Genomic DNA, 24,486 nt, shown 5'->3' on the forward strand with positions numbered 1-24,486 from the left:
TTGAGCCCTAGATTGAGGGATAGGTGCTAAGTCTTGCAATCGAATGATGGAACAGGAGTTAAGGGTCAAGTGCACAAAGGAGGATGACTTAATAATTCCTTAAAGGACGTTCAATGAGTGGAGGCCCATCTGAAGTGTGTATCCACAAACACCTACTGCCTGGGCAGCAGAGGAGGAACTGGAAGTCAGATGTGCAGTTGCAGAGCTAAGACGTCACTGCAGTTAGAGATGTAGTACCTCAGTCCTGCAAAGCTGCCCTGTCACATTTGATGACTCCAGGCTCTTAAGAAAGAAAAGACAAAGAAGGGTTTGTGTTCACCACAGAGGAACAGCTTGAATACACATGGCTCTCTCATGAAACCAGCATGCTGAGTTTATTCAAATTCAGATGAATGCTAAATGCCAGGGATGTTGTGGTAGACATTTGCTATAGAGCCTTTTTTTAAACAAATAGAAGTTTCCTATTGCCTCCTAATGGAGGACCGATGGGAGGGCAACACAATGGACTTCAGCAACTTGGAAGGTTGCTGGCGTTCATCAGGGAGAACTTTTTTGATACAGGTGCTAGACATGCTGGGTAGGCAAGAAGCTTTGCTGAATTCATAGCTCAGAAATAAGAAATAAATGTTTGGAGAAGTAATAGACAATGGCAGACATTGACTATTGCAGACATTGGCTGCAGTGACCATGAGATGGTATAGATTAAGATCCTGATAGAAGTGAGGAAGATATTTAGTGGAAATGAAGACTGTACATTTCAGGAGAACAGATGGCCCTGTTCAAGGAACTGCTAGGCAGGATCCTATGAGAGACAGTCCTAAGGGCAACAGTGCTCTGGAGAGCTATTGAATCTTTGTAGATAACCTTCTCCAAGACCAAGGTCAATTCACATCAGTGTTCAAGAAGCAGCAGAAAGCAGCTTGACTGAACAAGTAGATACTAATGAAGTTCAAATGGAAAAGGGAAATATATGGGAGATGGAAGTTAAGACAGACTACCAAGGAAAGATACAGAAACATCAAGTGGGCATGCAGGGGATGTAATCAGGATGATATAAGCTTGGTTAAAGCTTCTACTAGCAGAGAATCTGAAGGACAAGAAAGACCCTCACAGATACGTCAGACATAAAAGGAAAATCATATGCCAACTACTGGCCAGAACTATGTGCCAAAACAGAAGATGAAGGAGCTCAACACATGCTTTGCCTCATCTTTTCTCTATTAAAAATGATAAGGTCTGCTCTTAGGCCTTCTGAATCTTTGTGCCTAGCAATAAATCTGGGGGTTGTGGTATGGAGGCATTACCCATGATTTAAAAAAAAAAAAATTAAGAACTACAAGATGGATGGAAAAAGTGGCAAAGTGGCAGAGCTGTCAGGCTTTTAGAGTAGTGGTTAATGGTGATTCGAACTGGCAGACATAGATAAGTGATATTCCTCAGGAGCTGATATTGGAACCAATATTTCTTTAACACTGTTATCAAAGAGCTGGACCATAAGAGAGAATAAATGTCCTGAAATTCAAGGATGATGCCAAACTGTAGGAAGTGACAAATACAAAGAGGTTAGGGCTGCCATCTTGTCGAGCTGGAGGAATGGGCTGACAAGTACCATATGGATTTGCCAGAAAGCTTATTTACAACCATAAGAGGGAACGCAAATATAAATATCATAATTTCATTAGTTGTTATTTATTTTTTGAATTTTAGTCTCCAAGCAATCAAACCATATTTAAAAGGAAATATGCTGTCCCTCTTGCTTCCCTCTGATGTCTTGATCTTGTGGTCTGTTTAAGATTGAAATAGATATTCTTAGAAGTGTGAGAAGCAAATGTTGTATTATCCCAAGAGTTCTTGTATTTCAGTTCAGGATTTACTTTAATTTTTTTGTTTTATATACAACTGAGTATGATTTCCTTTGCCATACAGCTATCGTGCAACATTTTTCTGAACTGTTAGTATGGGCAGCTACCAAAGAATCAAGTAGGCAGAAACCTTTCAAAATATAAAAAATGATGATCTCGGCAGAAGCTACATTGCTTGTCAAATTCAGAACTAACTCTGTTTAGTGCAGCTGACTGACCATCAACAATACTACTGTTAGTAAATATTTAAATGTGTTTTTGAAAGATGGATTGGTTCTGCATATTTTAAGACTGCAAACAAGTCAAGAGATTCTGTGAAGTTTGGGAATTTGCAAATAATGCTTTTGCAATAGAAATATTTTAGCACCATTATTTTAATTAACAATATAGATAAGTTGTTGCTATCTGTCACTTTTCAACCACCAGCTTTTTCACGTGAATATATTGCATATTTCTATACTGAAATGTCACTTTTTGCCTACTGTAGCTTTTGAAGAGTATTCCATTTAAAATAAGAAACTATCTGCATTCTTGGTCATAACTGTGGAAATAACAGTTCTGCCTTTTTAAAAATTTCACTACAATACCTGTTTGGAAAGTTAAGTCAAATGCCATTTCATTCTTATTTTTTATTCATGAAGAAAGCAATGGATGATGCTGTTCTTAAAATTTGATTTGTATCCTCACTAAATGTTGAAACACTATTATGTTGCTTGAATAAACAAGAAGCTAGGATCCAGTACTGACCCCCTACTTGTGTACCTAAGTCTCCCTCTGGACTTTGTGACACTGACCACAGCCTTCTGAACCTGCCAGTTCAACCAGTCTTCAGTCCACATCATTGACTTATGTAGCTTGTACATCATCAGCTTATGTATGAGGATGTTACAGGATACAGAATCAAAAGTGCATCTGAAATGAATTGTACTTTTAACATTAGCTTGGAGTTGTATTTATTCTTTTTATTATTTATTCTTTGGATTTATGTAGTCTTCTGAGTATGGTAAATATTTTGAGTTCGCTTTTCTCCAGGAGATATCTTCAATTAAAAACTACTGCTAATGCTGGTAGCTCCTCTCTGCAGTTAAGCAGTAGAGAACTTGGGAAGCACCAATAGTGTTGAACTGAGGTTTTCATCATCTTAAAATGAGTCTTTCAATGTCTTTTCCCCAAGTCATACCTACTTTGCTAGACGTCCACATCTTTTTCCCTGAAGCTGCAGAAACTTCACCTACACAGGCTCTTATGATTTCTGGTTTTAGATATACTGAAACACTCCACTGCACAACAGATGCTACCAAAAAATTTTAGGGAGGGACCAAAAATGTTGTCATGCAACCACATTAGATGTCTCTGTGAAAGAATGATTAAATGAATGTGGAAAAAGAATTTCTTCTTTATTTTGTGGATAAGTTTGATTATAGTTGTCACTGATATTTTCCTCCTGGATGTACATTATTTTGCCCCTAGTAATGAGAGTGGTGAAGTGTAATGCCCAATCTTTGTTACCCATGGTGGTTCTTTTATTTCTTTTAGTTTTTATTTTAACACTGATCACAATTATTATTACTAATTATATACCTACAAGTCATTAGTTCACTGATACAGATCAGAATGTGGTTTCTGCAGTGGGACTTGGTCTTGATTACAGACATAATGTAAAGCATTTAAAAAATCATTATAGTACCTTGTTTAGAAGGGTTTTAATATATATGAAGCGTAGCTTCCTGGAAATGTATGTAAACATCATATCTTTAAACTTTATTTTCTCTCTGAAATAAAAATGCCATTTTCCTGATTTTCTTCTATCAGAAAGTCTCTTGGTATTGATGTACTTTGGGTGAGAGAGGGTAAAGGTGTGCTGAAATAATTATATCAAAAAAATAAAAATACAACTTTTTTTTTTTTTTATAAACCATGTTTCAGGAATCTAATCCGGAAAATGTAAATCTAACACAATGCTTTATTGTGATACTGTATATTATCCTGTTTATCAACCGATTTTCTCAAGCAATACTCTTTTAATTATGGTGCTTAAACTTGGTGAAACATTCCTAGATTCTAGATATTGCACAAGAAGTTTATAGACATTGTGTTATTAATATGGGAGACAATATATATACTGCAAGTAAAAGTAATAGAATATTAATACAAGTAAAAGTAATAGAATATTAATAGAATATTAATATTAAAAAGAAACTAGAATGTATTAAAATTTATAATGAATAAAATATGGTTTTCTTAACAATAAAACACGTTTTCATCGTGTTTAGAGTCTTGGCTCACTGCTCTAACAAATGTGGGTTAAGTCGTTCTTTGTCATTAATTCACAAATGTGCTGTTTTTATTGTAGGAAGGTGTTGTTTTAAAGGAATTTGCCTCTTGGATTCTGAGTAGTGTTCTCTGTTATTGTCCAGTCTTAAGACACTGTGGTACTAATCTTTAGCGTGCCTCTGAACTATTAGGACATTAGATTAAAGTTAATTAATACTTCTATAGTGAAGGAAATAGACATAGTAAGGAGAGAAGTTGTTGTATTTATGGTTGTATTAATCATATATATATTTTTATATTTCAGTAACCAAAAAATATACCAGTTTTGTCTTGTTTAAAAGATTGCAGATTATCCATTTTCCTGTAGCTTATACAGACTAATGACTTTGTTTAAAAGCAGTATTTCCTGCGTTGATTCAGAATTTTTTTAAAGATCTAAAAGCAAAATGAGTTTTATAGTTAAATGATTGTAATATTTGATGTGATAGCTGAATGGAAAGTTTGTCTGTTGGTCACCTGTGATTTGATTTTTTTTTTGACGAGGAACTTGTGTTTGTTTAGGTGGTACTTAAACATTGGTACATAAACATTAATGCATATTACTGCTCAGTACTGTATTAACAACAAAGATTTTTTTTTTACTCTTTTTTTTTTTTTTTAACTTCCTATAACAGATATCAAGTGCTGGTATTTGCAACAGATGCTGAGGCAAGACAAGAAACAGTACAGCAAAAACTTAGTTCTGGAAAAAGGCTTGTGGTAAAATCTGTTAATTACATATATCCTGTATGGTGCATTGCATAAATTTTAAAAAGACCAATGCTAAGTAATGAGTGGAAACGTTATCTGCTGACAGAGGACCTTATCCAATTGCTGTGAAAGGCAGTGGAAAGACTCCACCAGATTTCTGTTAGGATTTCCTTGTGCCATAGTTGTTTCAGGTTGGGCCTTAAAACTTGCTGCTGTTCTAAGAAAAACAAACAGACAAAAGAATTGTATACTGAAAATAGCTACTTCCAAGACAGTCTTTGTAATGCAGAATCTAAACTGTAGTAAAACAGAGATATCTCAAATATCGCTCATGTTTGTAATTTAAGTCTTTTTTTCTGAATTTGTATTCAACTTACAAAATCAACCTCATTGTACCTGAGTAGTCCTTTGTACTTTAACAGAAAACTTGGCACTGAAAATTGTTTCCATAAATAGTCAGTATCCTGGACTCTTTTTCTCAAAAAAAACACAATGAAATCAATGGTCTTCAGGAGGGCCCTCTGGATAATAAATTGTTTAATATTTGAGCTGCCTCTTGTTAAAAGGTGGGGAATTTGTCTCTGGTCTTACGTTAGAATTGCTTGTCCACTAACTATACTGTCTAAAATGATGGATTCAGCATATTTCAGGTATGAGAGTAAAATATGGGAGAACACTTTCTTTACACTGGTTAATAATGTATATTTTTTTCTCACACTATGTTAGTCAGAATCCTACACTTTGAATTAGAAGACATCATAAGAAATTTGGAAGTTTCCTCAGACAAGCTGCAAAAAAAAATACATTTTAAAATCTAAGTTGAGAAGCATACATGGAGACAAATGTAATAAGCTTGCCTTATTTTTCCTCTGACTTTTAAGATGGCACTTCCACTTTTGTATGTCAGATATGTTTACTAACATATTCTGTTTTTTAAGCAAAAGGATTGATCATGTAGGAAGTCATGACAGCTGAATATTTTTCTGACTTCAGAAATTCTTCATTTGTTTAACCAATTCAGCAGTAGTCAAGAGCACTCTTAACATGTGTGAATTAGTTGGTTTCTGAGAGGAGCTGAAGTAAACTGATGAAATGTATCAATGAGCAGTAGTATTGCTTAAAGATCTAAGGATATAGGCAAGACAGGATTTCTAAGAAGTCATTTATTGTATCAGTGTACATAGTTGGAAAAGTAGACAAGCTTTTATATACACAATCATTCTTCAAATTGAAGGGTGTACATTAGTGACTGCAAGTATGAATGTTGGCCTAGGCACCTTAAATTTTGTTTTTCCAATTGCATACAGTATTGGAATAAGTTGCCACCTTTGCTCTGTGACGTTGCCTTTAAAATATAAGGATGGGGCAGTTTTAAACAATTCTATTACTTTGTTCTTGGAGGGTTTAATGGAGTATAAGGCACTGTCATCTAAAATGGCACATGTATCTTAAAATTTAGTTGTATCTGTAAAGTATCTTGATGAATTCTGAGCCTTCTTTATAAGTGTTTCTGTTTGTTTTTAAATACACAGTTGTCAACTGATCTCTGAAGCATTTTTTTATTTTTTATTTTTATTTTTTTTTTATTAAAGGTGGATTGGGTTCTAAACATTGGAGAGCAAGCACTGGATATATGCATTGTCTCCTTTAATCAGGCGGTTTCCTCTGTTTTTGTGCTTGGTGAGAGAAACCTCTTCTGCCTTAAGGATAATGGACAACTTCGATTCATGAAAAAGCTTGATTACAGTCCAAGTTGCTTCATTCCTTATTGTTCAGGTTTGTAAAAGGAAAATTCAACCTGCAACCTTTATTTTGGTTACTTCTCCAGCTATGTTTTTTTCCTCCACTGAATAAATACATTCTTCTGACTATGCTGTTGATTTGTAGAATATCTAAACAATCAGAGCTGGTTTTTTGTTTGTTTGTTTGTTTAAACAAAGCAAATTTATTTTCCAATATTGTTTAAAGTGTCATGACTTTTGGGAAATAAATACGTATTTTCTCATCACCAAATATGAGGTACTTGTGTAGTGTTTGAGTAAGTTTGCTCAGACTACCAAGGCAAAAAACATAGAAGAAAGATTTTGGAAGAGTAAATTAGTGTTTGAGGATCTTGTGTCATTTACTGGTAGGGTTTTGGAAACATTAGTATGGAATAGAGTAGGTTAATAGGTTCTTAATATCTATAAGTACTATAGTGGTTCCACATTCAAGTTGCTGCAACTCAATGTAGTAAGTTAGTTTTAAAAAGTCAAATATTAAAAAGTTCATCACTGGGAGATGAAGCTATCTGATAAATTTTTGCAACCATGCCTTATTTTAGACTTAGAATCTCATTTTAGACTTTGTAAATATGATCTTAATATTCTTGAAGTATTTTTCATACTTTCTGATATAAATTATAAATAAATAGTAAGTTTATACGTCTTTAATTGGTTTTCACAGGTCAATGAAATATTAAAGAGTATAAGTAGCTGATTTTATTTAACTAATGTGTATTTTGTTATATCTATTCTGGCATGCCATCATGTTAATTATGATGAGTCTTTCTTAGCCGTATTTTAAGTTAGCAAACATGACTGGGTAGAACCTTGGAAAGTTTTGGCATGCGTGTTGCATATTTTATAATTGGTACTGATATAATTAATCACATATATCCTTGGTTATTGTAAATGTAACTTTAATGATTTTTGACACTTTAAAATTCTATAAAGATATTTATAACAAGTAATGGCTTAAAAGGAAATGAATAAATAGTGTAATAATAAAAGCCTAAAAAAAAAGACTGGGTTATGAAAATATCTTTCATGCTAAAATAATTTTTATATCTTTAACAGTGAAAGAAGGAACAATAAACACTCTAGTTGGAAACCATAGTAATGTGTTGAATATTTATCAGGATGTTACACTGAAATGGGCTGCTCAGCTTCCCCATGTTCCTGTATCAGTAAAAGTAGCAAACATACAGTAAGTAACTTATTTACTTCTTCAGATTAATTTGCAGTTGTGAAATTTACTTGTAGATCCTAACAAGTGGTTCTGAGGTATTCAACAAATAACGTACCTTGGAAAAGGTAAATTGAAAATGTTTTTTGTCTGTTGTAGAAAATATTACTTTCTTTAATTGCCTTACTGTTAATTCCAGAATAATATTGAAGTTCTGTCCTGTGCTTTAGACTTTGTTTTTCATGAGTGAAGATAGAAATTGGTCTCTCATACCTCTAAGGAAGCAGTTTCTTCTTTAAAAGAATGAAAAGTGAAGCTTTGGCATCTGTTAAGATCCTTCCGTAAGACAGGAAAATAAGGATTCTCACTGCAAACCTGTTCTTCATTAAACATTTAAGAGCATTTGAATTCCAGACATGATTTGTTGGAACAGATTATTGAGCTCCAATGTTAAACTATGGAAATTAATTTAAGGGGCTGTTTAAAGCAGTTAGGATTGCACTGCACCAGACTTTTTGTAAAATACGTGTAAGGTGGACAGGCCAGGGAAAAACCTGTCTGGTGCAGGATGCAATGCAGAAAAATTATGACAGCGTTAATTATTTGTGCTGAGTCTGTCACTGAAATGAGAAGCAAACTACAGAAAAGTTCAGCTAGTACTGTTACAGTCCAGCTTATGCCTGTACTGTGTGAACATATCAGAGCCATGTTTGTGCTGGCTGCCTGTTTTCTGAGACCACAGGGACATGCAGTAGGAGTATCCTCTTTGGACAGATTACTTCTGATCCCAGCAGGTTTATGGCTGTCGTGCCAACATACTCTGTATTGTTGAATACTTACTCGGTCATTAGTTGTGTGTTTTATCCCAAAGTCTCATAATAAATGAAAATGCAACATCTGACTGACTAGCTTTATTGATTTATGCAGAGTAGAAATCTGTGAGGGATGCTTGTGTTTTCTGTTTGGTGCTAATGATTACCAAATGATTTTTAAGTAATTTATAGTTTAAAATTCTAATTATTTTGGAGACTGTCTGAAGAGAGTTTTGCTGGCTTTCATCCAACAGGTCTTACATGTAAAATGTAACAAATCATCTCAGGGATCCAGTTAGTATACAAGAAAAAAAAGCTAATTTAATTATGCAGGGTATGACAGTACAGCTTTTGTAGTTTGAAAAAAATAGTGTCATTAGAAAACTTTGAAAAAGTCATAGATTTAAAATTTTTTTTTTTTCCAACAGCATATTGTACAGACATTTGTATATTGAATTATTTGGTAATGCGTATCATCAAATACTTATTCTAATTAAACCATTAAGAAGTTTATGGATTCCGCCCATTATGTGTAACCTTTAACACTCAGTTGTTTGATCTTAATGAGAATTTTGAGAACCTGCTAATTTGTCCTAGATCATTTTGCTAGCTAGATTCAAAATTTCCACAGACCTCCTGAAGCTAGTTTTTTTTTTTTTTTTTCTGTGAGGTTAGAGACATCAGTCTAGTTATGCAAACCTCTTTTTATATGGGTTCTGACAAATGAAGGATTGTGTGTCTGTCTGTATAGACCCAACGGCGTGAAAGACAGGGAGAAGTATAGGGCGTATGTATTTCAGTGCTATGCTGCTGGCTTTGTGTTTAAACATATGTGCTATGCTTGTACTTCTTTCTGATGTTCAAAATAAAGATGTGCTAAACAGCAAAAACTGCAGTAGAGCTTACAGAGGTAATAATTTGGTTTAAACAAAAGATATGTTAAAAAAAATTACTTGAAAGGGAATTCTCATTTTATGTGAGTAAATGTGATAATGACTTTCTTATACTTACTCCACTCGAGAGGCCTCAGTCTCAGTTGGAGCCTCTGAGCGCTACTGTAACATAAATAATATTAACTACTTTAATAACCTTAGAGTTGTTAATCCTATACTGCTGAGAGATGGAAATGCCTTAAATATGACCTATGTCAAAGAATTATTTTCACATGCTTTCCATTTTTATTGCAGTACTTGCAAAGTAAATGGAGCATTCTGAAAGCAGTTATCTTTACAGATCATGTATGTTCATCTGTATTTTTTTTTGTTGGCATATAACATCTATTACGGTTCTAAGGTGTGGCTCTGGCTTGCTGGGTAAGAAAAACATTATTAGAGGCTATTTTATGTAAATTCCCTTGGGGAAGGGGTAATGATTGCCTCCATAATGACAGTCATATACTTTATCCTGTAATCTTGATAGTCTGCTTCTAAGATCAGCCCTTCAAGTGCTTCAGAGAATTTCAACTGAGTAAGTAACTTGCGTTTTTAGTGTGCCCTTCCTTACTTGTTATGATTTTATTTTTCCTCTCACAATAATGTGAAATGCAGTATTTCCCTATTGCAATACCGTTTTGTAAATAATGATAATAACACATTACAACCTTTGGGATCAGACTCAAAGATAAAGTGCTTGATTTCCATGACGCCACTTTCAGAATCATACAAGGAAAAAGTAGAATCAAAAATAAGTGGTTACCAGTAACATTTTTAGTAAGGTGTGTCTGTAATGTAAAAATGATGTATTTTTAAGCTGTTGAACTAGACATTTTGCTTTTCTTCTGTTGTAAAAACATTAATATTGTCTGTCAGGGAGTTGAAAAGCAAGTTTTCCTGTAAAAACTTTTGATCAGAAACTTGAACTACAGGCAAAAATTTGAGAATTTATCTTACTCTGGGTTTTACCTGAAGATCTCTATGACTATTGTCACTGAACTGAAAGTTCAGTTCTAATCACTGTTTTAAAAATTTGTCCCTTATTTTGTTAGAGGTTTATATTCTGGTTCTATTAATGTGTAATACTTAATAACAATGTTGATGACATTGTTTTAATGTCAGGAGGAGTCCTAAATGCTTAACGCTGCCTGGATTGCTTCAATGGTGTAACCACTCGCATTGAAAATTTGGATTAATTTAAACTGCTAGGTCATAGCACAAATTCAGCTTCTGATTGAAAAGTCTGCTTGGACAGTTATGTATGTCCTGTGTCGTTATCCTTAAAGCTCTAGCTGTACAAAAGCATTCTCTCTGAGGTTGAAATTCTTCAAGGTGGTCTAGGTGTTCTGCCTGAGTTCATTTAAAACAAATGAAAGACCTCCCCCTCCCCCCCCAACAAACAAACAAACAAACCCACAAATTGATACCATTAAAAACAAAACAAACAAACAAACAAACAAACAAACCCACACCCTTCTAGAGTGCTTTGAAGAGAAACTGTCCATATGCTGCAGTTAAAACTGCTGGAATCTGGGAAGTTACACAAAGCAGTTGCAAGAATACCTATTCCACTGTATTTTTCAATGTTGAAACAGTAACTGTGAGCACCAATATGTGCTTGCTGCCCAACAGTTATATACATCTTCTCTGCACTGACTTCAACTCCTGTTCCCTTTTGTCTTATCCTTTAATTTAGATTTCTCTCTTTCACTGGAGAGACCTCTTTTCCAAGACCTTCACTGCACCTCAGCATCTCTTTTGCAAAGGAAATTTCATGAGCAATATCTTTTTATGTTCAAAGATTTGATGCAGTCACTTTTTGGTGCTTTGTATTAGACGTATTAGATTTTCCTCTCACCCTCTCCCATAATTCATGTAATTGTGTGAGGAGTAGGCCTATAAGAATGTGCTTCTGACAAAGTTGTTTAAAGTTCCTGTTGGCTCAGATGCCTTATATGAAAGTCATTCTTTTCCTATTGCCAGGGATTTGAGCCTGTAAAGTCAAGTGACTTAATCCTCTCCCCATCACAAAGGTGGGTTATGTTTGTCTGAATCATCTGAAATAACTTTTTGAGAAAGTAGCAGAAAGTCACTTTTTAAGGGCCTATTAGAGGTCATATTTGTTTTTCTGTGCCTGAATTATCCTGTCTCTGTATCCTTGACCATAAAAGGCCCTTGGAGTGGATTAAAATGCTTAGACCATCCACTTTTCTATTTATTTGACACTAATTCACTTGGCAAAGCTGTTCCTAAGACTGCCATGTTTTAATGGCGGATTGATTGTACTAAGTATTACTCTGACCTGTCTGGCCTGAAACTAGAACATTATGTTAAGGTGCATTCAGTCTGAAGCAAAATAGCTCATGTTGCTAACCTCAGGAATGTTTCCACCACAAACATCTGAAATGCCACTGTGTGTTAAAACCACATAGATAGAACATTATAGCTTGGATGTAGTCTGGGGAAAGGGATTTCTGTTTTGATCACTTCCAAGTTAGAAATCTGTTTTTGCAATAGGAAAGCATGAAGACTCTAATTCTAGGACTTTGTTTTTCTGAACTTTTATTATTATTATTATTATTATTATTATTATTATTTTTAAGCTGGCTAGTCTTAATTTTACTACTTGGTTTTGATTGTACATGTTCTTCATGTTTGATCTGAAAAGCTTCTGAATGCTAAAAAGGTAGCCTATTTTTTTTTTCTTGTAAACTGACATAGATTTTCTCAAATACACTTTCTCCCCAGCTCCCCTAGGTGGTATTGAATGTTGCCCTAGTTTTCATTCATTGTGCTCTGGGCTATCTATCAAGAAATGAAGTCTGTTAGTACCTGTATGGGGGAAAAGTGTTGATTTGATGTGGAAATTATCTACAGACACACAATTCTAACAGTAAACCAGCCCTTACTCAGGGTTCAGGGGATGTGTTTTGGAAAAAATATTTTTTTCCTTCTCTATTTAATCTACTGGGGACTCCTTTAGGCACCAGTTTATCAGTGAACGTTATATTTAAATGAGGGATATTTTCAGCTTCACTGGAATTTAATTAGAAATGCCCTAAAGAAAAAACTTTACTTCCACCTATAGTGCTTGTCTATAGGTGATTGAATGATTTGCATATGTGGTGCCTCATGTTTTCAGGATCTACACCTGGAAATGAAAATATGGAAACCAACGTTATCTTTTGTAAGCTTCTATATGTATTGTGTCTGTGAGCAAAAAGACTATAATTTATAGAAGAAAGATTGCTGAAGCAAATAACCGGCAAAATGATATGTATACCTTGTAAAACTTGGAGTTCCTTTTATTATGAAGGGTTGACAGGTATGGACAGGTTGGTGAAAGTTACTAGAATACTGCTTTTACTTTCATTTACTTGTCAGGTAAATATCATTTTACTTGGTTATGGAGCAGTGTGTTCTCTGAGGAAGAAATATAAAGTAGTCTGGAAAAGTGTGGTGCTGGTGTTTTTATTTTTATTTTTTATTGTTGTAGTCCAGGAGTAATTTATCACCTTTAAAGAATAAAAATTTCAGAGCTTCTTAAAAATATTAAAAGTTCCAGAAGCCAACATTTTAGCTTGAGTTAAACTAAATATACTTCCATTATTTGGGTTGGAGGGTAGAAATTAATATATATATATATATATATATATATTTTTTTTTTTTTTTTAAACAAAAGTAATTACTGAATAGTCAGGAAATAAAAGTAGACTTCAAATGTTCCAAATGGCAAGCAAGGTTACTTAGTAAGCTTTATCCATACTTCAACTCTTTATGAACTTGAAATCTACCTATGTTTATGCTGAGGAATGACTGTGTAAAAATATCACAGGGTTCCATGTTTTCATCACTGATTCTGTATTTTGCTCAGTTTGCAATCAGAAAGCTGTTTTCTGCTAAGTGCTATATCTACAACTGACATTTGAAAATGAAAATTTGAAATTTTATCTGTTTTTTAGTTGTTGTTATCACTTCTCCATGTATGGTTGCTGTAGGCTTGACTATGTAGCGGTCATGTCTGAACTCCTAACATTAGTTTGTGCATGTTTGAATTTTTGTATTGTTCCATGTGGTGATGGTAGGTTACTGTGCTTTTTTGTCTCTTGGTAAATCCCAACTTGTGTTACAGTTATGCAGGTGCACTACCAGAGAATATTTTTACAATATTCTGAAATATTTAAAAGTCTTTTGGAAACAATAACTGTTACTTTACTGAAGCAATAGCCTCTAGCTATGGTCTAAGTTATAATTTTACTTCTAGCTGCCTCTTTCCTTTGAACTATCAATGTTATTTTTCTTGGCCTTGGCTCTTTTAGGATCTTAAGAACAGCAATGAGTGCCTGCAAAAAATTTCCTGATGCTTGCACCCTGGGTTCAAAAGAACGTGTAAGGAGGGGTTGGACTATTATCATTATTATTTTTTTTTCTGGCTTAGCAGTTTACTGTGTATTCCACTAGTTTGTTTCTGTTCAGTCTCTCCCCATGAGTCTGCAGCTTGACATGCGAGGCTGAGAAATATTGCTCTGGTGACTCTGATGATCAGCAGGGATTGCCCCTATATCGCCTCCAGTAGACTTTAAACATAACCAAGTGATAAGTGCTGCTGCACTTCAGACTGCATTAGGGACACTAGGGTTTGCATTTTGAAGAGGAATGCAAAACTCAACAATATATTTATTGCATTTAAAAACAATATCATCTTTAGCCCAAAAGAAAACAAATAATAATTTTAGAGTTATTTGAGCATGTATCCATGACGAGAATCACTTTTTCTTTTTCTTTCTAGAAAAATATTTAATCCAATACACCTTTTGGATTTTCTGATTTGATAGTATTTCATAATATTAAAATGACTTAGGAGGAGATTCATTGTTTGTATACCTATTTGTCTAATGAAGCATAAATTCACAGTTCCCTGGTGACTGTTGTTCACTGGTAGACTGGAGGACTTATCTTCCATATATGAGTAATAACTTGTGCCTGACATGGCTAACACTCTTGTAACTTTATGGTATGTTATCTGAAGAAAGTTTACATGCAAGTCTCTGCTTCAACAACCTGTCTCCACAAAGAAGAGGGCATGAAGTAGTGCTTAAATTCTTCAATGTTTTGTTTATTTCCCAGATTTGAAATCACATGTAGCCTAAGAGACCGAACAGTTTGAAATACATCAATCAAAAGACAGGAGTTCAGGATCCTGGTATATAACCATTGCTTGAAAATATGCATTATTTTATGAAGTTTTAGCTTCCAATATTATTTTTTAAAGAAAAATAAAATCTGAAATCAATTTGCAAGTAAGAAACTATCAGTCTGGTCCAAATATGAACTTGAAATTAAAACTCATTCTCTGGCACAGAATCGTAGTATATTGGGTGGTTAGGTGAATGCACTTTGTGTAGCTGGGCCCTCCAAACAGTGGAAAGTCAACAGGAACTGAGTTTAACTGGGTAAAATATGAAGAAATATTGTAGTTGAATAAAGTATATAAGGTGTAAAAGTGCAATCATGTATAGGGTAATAGTGGGTGGGGTCAAAATAAAACCTGTCTCATTGAATTTTCTTAGCTATCCACATGGTAGAAAATACTTTGTTCTTCATTCCAGCCCATCTGTTATTCCTTATTATAACTGACATCACCACAGCTACCACAACTGTTAAAGAATCACCATATAAAAATGGCAAAACTTACATATAAAAACAACAAAACTTAGCACTTATTACATGGTTTTATGGAAAGAAAACTGCAGGAATCAAACTTTATAGTTTGCTGAAAGATTTTTCCTTTTTCTGTATAGTAGTACTGTAATAGAAGCAATGCCAGTTATGACGCACAGTATGAACTGTTCAGTTATATGCATATATATATATAAATTTTTATTTGAGTGTTCTGTAAAAATATGTTGCCTGATTTGAGAAGTTAAATGCAGAAACTTCTACAGTCTTTTTACTTAAACATAACTGCATTTTAAAGATATGTTTTTAGGAAAAAAGAAAATGATTGCATCTGTTTTTCGTCTCTGAATTACCACTGCCTTTGTCAAGAGACAGCAGTACAAAATATTGCAATTTTTAAAAGTCTTCCAAGGAGATAATTTTAATGTGTGTAGTTTACAGAGCCACAAAATGTGGATTTGATTGTTTTGCTTTTACCTTAGCAGGATTCTGATCCTGCAAAAAACATAGATGTGCCAAGTCCTATGTCCAGCATATCCTGATTCATGACTGAGGTTTTCTAGCAAGTTAAAGTTTCAGATTGTATATCTGGTATAATATTAATCACATGCCTGTGTTGCCAGTTCTCCTAATTTTACTGCATGTCACCTATTTGCTTTTTTAAAAAGCCTAGTTTTTATAGTCATGTGGTTTTTTAAGGGTTTTGGCTTTCTTTAGAATAACAGGTAAAATATTCCTACCCTCGTGGTTCTAGAGAAAGCCTTAAAAGTGGAAATTCTAACTGCTCAAGAACAAGAAGGTAAATAACTCTCCCCTTTTAATCTTTAATATATAGTAATTATTAATATTATACAATAACTATTAATCTATAATAAATATCAATATATTTAATATAAAACACGACATTAAAATCTTTAATATTTGCTTTAGCAAAAATACGGTGTGGGGTGGGCTTTTTTTTTTTTTTTTTTGTTAACCTGCAATTTCTCTGCTTGTTCATGTTGCAATAGAGTGGAACATAACTATCAGATTTTGAACTTGATGTTGGAGTTCAGTATTTAGCAGTGGGCTGGAGTTATGGATATATTGTGACATTTGCTCTGCCCATGGAAGGTGCAGGACTTGTTTGAGAAACAGTCATTATGAACAGTCTAGGGCTGCTGATTTTGAGAGTCTTGAGTATTATGCTATTAACATGAATGACTTTCTTTTTTTTCCATGTGAGGACTAGCAGCTGGAATATACATGTTAAGCTATGAAGGTAAGAGCCATCTAGCAGTGCAGAGTGACAGATTTCCTTTTAAAGAACAGTATGGCTCTTTACAAGACAGGGTAAGGGGACAATGATAAGTCTTGTTAAAAATAATCGCGTATGGATTTTTTCCAGCCTGAAATGCTGGTGCATTTTTAAGTTTGCAGGCACATCCGTATAAAAGCGTGAAGAGCTGAAGAGGAAGATGTGGAAATTAATTTCTGGAGTTCAGTGTTTCTAAAGTTATGTAACTATTCAATCCTTTTAGAGTAAAGTTTCTGCTGTAAAGATATTTCTTTGCTATGCTTACATTCCTTAAATGCCCTAAAACTCACAAAACTTACTTGAATCTGTATGGCATATATGAAACCAGTGGCAGAAGTTCAGATGCTAGTGATTTTCTTTGCTCCACGAGGAGTGATTTGCTGTTGCCCTGAGGGAAGAGCATTGGAAAGAGAGCTGGATCTGACTGAGTGCACAGAAATTAAGGGGCCACCAAAAGTGGAAAAAGGTGCAACCTCCCCTTCAGACTTGATTAACTGGGAAGTCCTCGGGTCTCTGCAATAGATTGGCGTTTTTAGAAATGATTGTATGCGATGATGCTGGTTAGGAGGCAGTATGTAGTACAAAAACAACAACAACAACAACAAAACCCACCCCACTGTTGAAACACGATGGGTTAGAATACTAGTTAGAATGCTAATGTAAAGTAATAATCACTAAAGAGTGTTTTTATTTGTAAGATGTGTAGCTTTGTATTAAGCTCATGCGTCTTATGGAATATGACTAAAACAAACCTCACAAACGGTTTCTTGAAATGTAGTTTTATGATGCTTAAAAATACATGTCCATAGCCGATGATCTTCCAAAACTTGTGATACCTGTCATTATGGTTAGTTTTATTATCCTCTTTGTACTCTGTAGGTAGCTGTCTAAGTTTTCCCACATATAGTCTAGTATTAAAGAGCTTATATGAAGGCAATGGTTAAGAATAAGTTTTTACTGAAACAATAAACTCATCAGAGTGTAGATTTTGTCAGTACAACCCTTTGCATCTCTTACCTGTCCTTAGAAACAGAGATGCTAGGGACAGCTCCAGCTTGCCTGGAGTGTAATGGACTTAACCACTACCTGGAACTAGGAAAAGAGAAGGGTTAGAAGAAGGATAAACTTTTGAGGACCCCAGGTAATATATTCACAGTGTTGTAGCTGCCACCTTTTGGTATAGCCTTTGGTGAGCTTTTGGAAGCTGCAGTGTACCTGTCTGTCGCTGACCTGTGTGGTGCCAGGAGCTGGATTCGATGATCCTTGTGGGTCCCTTCCAACTCAGGATATTCTATGATTCTATGAGGGAGCTTGGCCTTGAGACATATTTTAAACTTCAGGAGAAAGAGTGCAAATGGAAAAGAACAACAACAACAACAACAAAAACCAACAGTTTTTGTTTTAGATCTAAGAGGGAATCAAGTATAGGAATGCTTGTTAGCTGTCACAGTTGTTTGTAATTTCTCTATCACTCCTAGCATTGGTACTGCCATAAATGAAATCACAATTTAATTTCTCTTAGAGGTCTGACTTAGAGGCTGCATTCTTATGTAAAGGCATCAGATTTTCTTACCAGTCCTTATTTTTAATTTTAATTCAGATACTGTCACTAAATGTCTTAGATATTGAACAGTGAGTGATAGTTTGAAATGAAATATAGAAGTTAGGAACTTTTCTTTGGATTTTATACTTCAGAACTCTTTATGTTTTTGCCTAAAGCAAGATCATGTATTTTTAGAGGCCTGTGGCATCACTTTGAATATTCTACTTTTATTCTCTTCTGTGATGAATGCTAATTTTAACTCTGTATTGTTCCATAGCTTGCTACTTGAGTTTTTATTAAATACCTTGACTACTTTTGAAATACTGTTTGGATTTGTTTTAAACAAAAAGATGTTACATTGCTTAGTCCATTAGAAAAGATAAATTTCATATGTGTAATTTGTAGCAAGAGCTTAAATTGTATGTCTAGCTGGGCAGCACCAGCACCTTAAGGAACCAGGTGATGATGAGCATGGAAGTCCATGACTGCGTTCATTAAGCTGTTGTTTCATACAATGACCCCTTACATTTAAACTGTCAGGCTAGTACACTATCCCTGTTAAACAACTAAATAACTCCGTGCTTCATTTAATGTGACATGTTAGATAGCTTTCAGGGCTCTTGCACGAGAAGGCAATGCCACCTGGTTTGTCCGTGCAAGCCTTGCGGAAGCACGTTGTGCTGGCCCGCAGGTGGCAGCAGCGGTCTGGCAGAAAAGACCCCTGACCCAAACTGGTGAGTAATGGTGTTTATTATTTTATTTTATTTTATTTTATTTTATTTTATTTTATTTTATTTTATTTTATTTTATTTTATTTTATTTTGTCATCAGACAGCATATCAGTTTAGGGAAAGAGTCTCTTGCAAATGGAAAACTAAACCAGATCAACGACTGTCTGAACTTGTCTTCCAGTAAGTTGCTGGTTTGCTGGTACGCTGCATGTTACTTTGTAAAGCTGCTGAAGTTATGTGGCTAGTGAAAATATCTCCACTCCTAGAGAGTGAGAGTACTGTATAAGTGCTAGGATCTGAGAATCCTGCAGACATTTAAAATGGCAACATTCTGGCCAAATTCAATTTTTATTCACTAGCTAACCGTGCTTGTAAGAGAGGATAGGTTTTGACCTGGTGGCTTAGTCGTAACATTTTTTTAAACTGCTTTTCCACAGGTTATCGTGATGAAATCATGTTTCATTTTACCTTTCCTCTTGCATGCATTTCTATATATATATTTTTAAACTGGATTTGTCTGGCATTCTGTTAAAATCACCAATCCAAAATTAGGTCATAAATGGGAAGGACAAAGAATGATTTTCTTTAGAGGAAGAGCTCTTAATTATGTTCATTATGATACATATTAGTAAGTAATTACAATTAAATACATACTTACATTGTCTTTGAATATCCTTTTTAGAGTGTGTAAATCATGTTAAATATGTAATATAAATAGCCTTGAAAGAATTCTAATTTCTGAGAGCAAACAGATTCTTAGCAATATGGTGAAGTCATACACATTCAAATATTACCTTTTCTATGTAAAATTGAAGTTTTTTTAGTGAGGAAAGGATTTTCAGAGGAGGATAAGGGAGATCCAGATACCCAGTTACAGTTAAAGATCGGTTGTAGCTGTCAGTAATTGCCTCAGTGATACTTTGAACATTCAGCTCCTCGAGGGTTCGATTTCAGAGTGTTTGTTAAATAACAGAGTAAGATGGGCTTTTGATCTTTACTTGCATTAGTTCATGTTAGAAAGTTCTTAGTTTGTTACAAGTAGTCTGGTCTTCCCTCAGCATTTTATCAAATACTTCATGCAGTTACGAATAAAATGATGTCAAAATGGTAGAGAGATGTAAAATAATTGTTTTTCCAAAAGCACTAAACCAAAAGGTGAAATTGTAGTTTTGCTGTTGCATGTAATTACTTCAGAGGTTGATAAAATGAGAAGATAATTGGGTTTAAAATGCTGGAGCACAATTCAGGATTTATTTTCTGAATTCAGTTGTTTATAAATAATTCATTGTCAATAAGGGACTAAAAGTAGTACTGCAGAGATTTTGTTTGATAAAATTATGGATATGAGTAATATCAATTGCAAAGACTGCTTCTGAAATTGAGATAGAAGTTTTATTTGGTACTATAAACATAAATAATTAAAACTGTAAATATTGTCAATAATCAGACCTTGTCCAAGGCTTAGCTTTTTCTTCAAGTAGAACTCAGAAGTTCAATATGTAATTCTAAGCCAGTTGTTTGACTGATCAATTTGGTATTATATAACTGGAAACATGCAAATCATTTTAATTTCTTTAAGAAATGTTGTGAGCAATTTGTTTAGTAAGAGAAGACCTACAGAAAGCATATGCCACTATTATTATCCAGAATCCAGTAAAAGATTTTTTTCAAATTATTACCATATGTGAGTAGGAGTTGCTTTGTACTGTAAAGTTATTTTAGATACCAGAATAATTTGTTTCATACTTCGAGTTCCTTACTATTAAAGTGTCCCCTTGGATTTGCTATTACTTTGACTATTGTGTGATATATATTTAAAAAAATAAAGGGGGGGGGGTGTTACAATAAAAGAAATTTAACAACTAATTGAAATTCCAGATTGTGTGTAGAATGTGCCAAATGAAGTAATGGCATTTGCAGGGATATTGCATGAGTGCAGTAGCTGTGGGGAAACTACTATAAAAATGTTAAATACACTCCCCCTCCCCCGTGCTGTCTTTAACCACTGTTAGAAAAGCTTGAGAAATAAGGCAGTCTTGACTGGCGGACAAATGCTTCAACAGAGAAATTAATGTGTTATAAATCATATGTTACAACTTGATAGCCATATTTCTCTTATTGTTTCTGTTAATGTACAAATTCACGGACAGCATTAACAAGGGATGATCACTAAAAAAAAAAAAAACACCACAAAAGAAAACCTTTTTTTAAAAAACATTTGTATAAGTTTCATATTGAAAAGTCTTTTTAGGACCCAGCAGAACACTAATTGAAGCAAAGGAAGAGTGTCATTTCTTATGCTGCTTTCTTAAACCAATGCTTTTGTCTCTGAACTAGTGAAAAATTAAAGAATGTCATGGCTGAAAGGAAAGTTGGTCAGAGTGAGTTTATTTTATGGTGGAGTTTTTGAATGTTCATTCTGTAATATAAGCTTTTTGCTGACATAAACTTCAAGCCATTAAAAAAACCTTCATTTTTACAGGGAAATCACCTCACTGATTTGATTTGATTTCATTTTATAGACTAATTTATCTGCAGATGACTGTCAATTTTAAAGATACATAGGAAGGACTGTATTTACAAACCATTTTTGAATCTATTATACTTTAGTAGTATATCATCAAAGATTTATTGCTAACAATGTAGCTAGATTTTTTTCATGTCCTTTGATTCACATTCAGACGTCTTCATGGAACTTTCATTTTTAGCTTAATGGATTCATAGCCTCAGGAAAGAAATTTTAAAATTGTGTTGTGTTCAGGTGTCATTTTTTTTTTTTTACTTATGGAACGAGCTCATATAGAAATGTTTTAGTAGTTATTATAATAATTTAGACATTATTTATTGTAACTAAATAGCAAATAACGAGAGTGTATTTGGAAGCATGGAAGATTCAACTTCCCTTTATCTGCCTCAACAATATCCCTTCTTAAGGACTTTTCTGCACACATGGCTAATATGGCACAGTTCTTTGCAAACGCTTGGCAGTCATTAGGTGAAGTCCTATGCATTAAGTGTTACTTGCATACCTTATAAAGACTGAGTTATGGCCCAAGTGTTGGCAATAGTCTCTGTCCTTGCATTGTTGAAGGCAATGTTGAAGGCATTGGTGTCCATCCGTGCCAGTCAATCTTTAAGCACTGCCTCCTAAAAGCACAAGATCAGGCAATTCCAAAATATTGGAAGTCAGGCAGGTGGGGCAGAAGGCTGGCCTGGCTGACCAGGAATCTTCTACTGGAGCTTAGGCGAAAAAAGAAAGTGTATGGCTGCTGGAAGGAGGGTCAGGTGATGAGGAAGGAATACAGGGATGCTGTTTGTGTTTGTAGGGAGCAAATTTGTGTGGCCAAAGCCCAACTAGAGTTGAAGCTGGCCATGTCTGTGGGAGACAATAAAAAAGGTTTTTTTAGATATGTGAACAGAAAAAGGAGACCCAAAGAAAACATAGGTCCACTACTAGATGGGGAGGGTCTCCTCACAGACAATGACATAGGCAAAGCAGAGACGTTTAACGCCTTCTTCGCCTCTGTCTTCAACACTGATGATGGGCTTTGCGACCCAGGGTACCCTGAGCTGGAGGACCATGACGGTGGGAATGACAAACTCCCAACTGACCCTGAACGTGTGCGGGATTTGCTGCTCCACCTGGATCCATACAAGTCCATGGGTCCGGATGGGATTCATCCCAGGGTGCTTAGAGAGCTGGCTGACGTCATCGCGGGACCTCTCTCAATTATTTTTCAACGATCTTGGGAATCTGGAGAGGTCCCAGTGGACTGGAAGCTGGCAAATGTTGTGCCAATTTTCAAGAAGGGTAAGAAAGAAGACCCTAGCAATTACAGGCCTGTCAGTCTCACGTCAGTGCCTGGTAAAATTATGGAGAGGATGATCCTTGAAGTTATCGAAGCGCACCTGGGGGACAATGCAGTCATTGGTCCCAGCCAGCATGGGTTCATGAGGGGTAGGTCCTGCGTAACAAATTTGATTTCCTTTTATGATAAGATCACCCATCTAGTCGATCAAGGGAAACCAGCTGATGTGATCTTTTTGGACTTCAGCAAAGCTTTTGACACGGTTTCCCATAGGATCCTACTGGACAAAATGTCCAGCATACAGCTAAACAAAAACGTCATAAAATGGGTGAGCAATTGGCTGACGGGCAGGGCTCAAAGGGTTGTGGTAAATGGGGCCACATCTGGCTGGTGGATGGTCACTAGTGGGGTCCCTCAAGGCTCCATTTTAGGGCCAGTCCTCTTCAATGTTTTCATAAATGATTTGGATGTAGGACTAGAAGGTGTTTTGAGCAAATTTGCTGACGACACCAAACTTGGAGGAGTTGTGGACTCAGATGAGAGTGGAAAGGCCTTGCAGAGAGATCTGGACAGATTGGAGAGCTGGGCGATCACCAACCACATGAAGTTTAACAAAAGCAAGTGCCGGGTCCTGTACCTGGGACGGGGCAACCCTGGCTGTACGTACAGACTGGGCGATGAGACGCTGGAGAGCAGCCCCGCAGAGAGGGGTCTGGGGGTTGTGGTTGACAGCAAGTTGAATATGAGCCAGCAGTGTGCCCTGGCAGCCAGGAGGGCCAACCGTATCCTGGGATGCATCAAGCACAGCATTGCTAGTCGGTCGAGGGAAGGGATTGTCCCGCTCTACTCTGCGCTGGTGCGGCCTCACCTCGAGTACTGTGTGCAGTTCTGGGCACCACGGTACAAAAAGGACATTAAACTGTTGGAGAGTGTCCAGAGGAGGGCGAAGATGGTGAAGGGCCTAGAGGGGAAGACATATGAGGAGCGGCTGAGGTCACTTGGCCTGTTCAGCCTGGAGAAGAGGAGGCTGAGGGGGGACCTCATCGCAGTCTACAACTTCCTCGCGAGGGGGAGTGGAGAGGCAGGTGACCTATTCTCCGTTATCACCAGTGATAGGACCCGTGGGAATGGTGTTAAGCTGAGGCAGGGGAAGTTTAGGCTGGACATCAGGAAGAGGTTCTCCACCGAAAGGGTGGTCGCACACTGGAACAGGCTCCCCAGTGAAGTAGTCACTGCACCAAGCCTGTCTGAATTTAAGAAGCGATTGGCCTGTGCACTTAGTCACATGGTCTAAACTTTTGGGCAGACCTGTGCGGTGCCAGGATTTGGACTTGATGATCCTTATGGGTCCCTTCCAGCTCGGGATATTCTATGATTCTATGATTCTATGAATTCTCTAAATTTTTTTCCATCCTAAATTAAAGATCATAACTTGAATGCTTTTTTATGTGCATCAGATGTTGTAATTGACATGATTAAGATGAATAAATCACAGAATCACAGAATCATCTAGGTTGGAAGAGACCTCCAAGATCACCTAGTCCAAACTATGACCTAACACTAACAAGTCCTCCACATGTCACAAATAGGCCTTGCATGTCACAACTAGGCCATCACATTTGCCGGATGGCTGCTAACATAGGTACCGGATAGGTAAATTGAAAGTCAGTTAAGTCTCCTTTGTGTTCTTAAAGTATTTGTTGGAGTTGACTTTGCATCCTCAACCTTATGGTGCTCACAAAGACGAGCTCTTCTTACAGTTTGCTTAGTTTTTGTAGTGAATGTTAATATTTAAAAATTAAAAATTGAGGAGGTTGCTGGAAGTACTTCTGTGGCGGTAGGAACAGTACT

The 24,486-nt window shown here is 35.7% G+C and overlaps 1 protein-coding gene across 6 annotated transcripts in view; it reads left to right on the top strand.

The window, feature by feature from the left end:
• Positions 1-24,486, top strand: part of BBS9 (Bardet-Biedl syndrome 9) — a 322,969-nt gene that overhangs the window by 36,470 nt on the left and 262,013 nt on the right. For all 6 annotated transcript variants that reach the window (XM_050709143.1, XM_050709144.1, XM_035552560.2 and 3 more), the window contains exons 7-9: positions 4,811-4,895; positions 6,479-6,662; positions 7,724-7,853. In XM_050709143.1, coding sequence (XP_050565100.1) covers positions 4,811-4,895; positions 6,479-6,662; positions 7,724-7,853 — 399 coding nt within the window. The remainder of the gene's footprint in view (positions 1-4,810; positions 4,896-6,478; positions 6,663-7,723; positions 7,854-24,486) is intronic.

Source organism: Cygnus atratus, chromosome 2 (genome assembly GCF_013377495.2).
Source record: "Cygnus atratus isolate AKBS03 ecotype Queensland, Australia chromosome 2, CAtr_DNAZoo_HiC_assembly, whole genome shotgun sequence".
Lineage (NCBI taxonomy): Eukaryota > Metazoa > Chordata > Aves > Anseriformes > Anatidae > Cygnus > Cygnus atratus.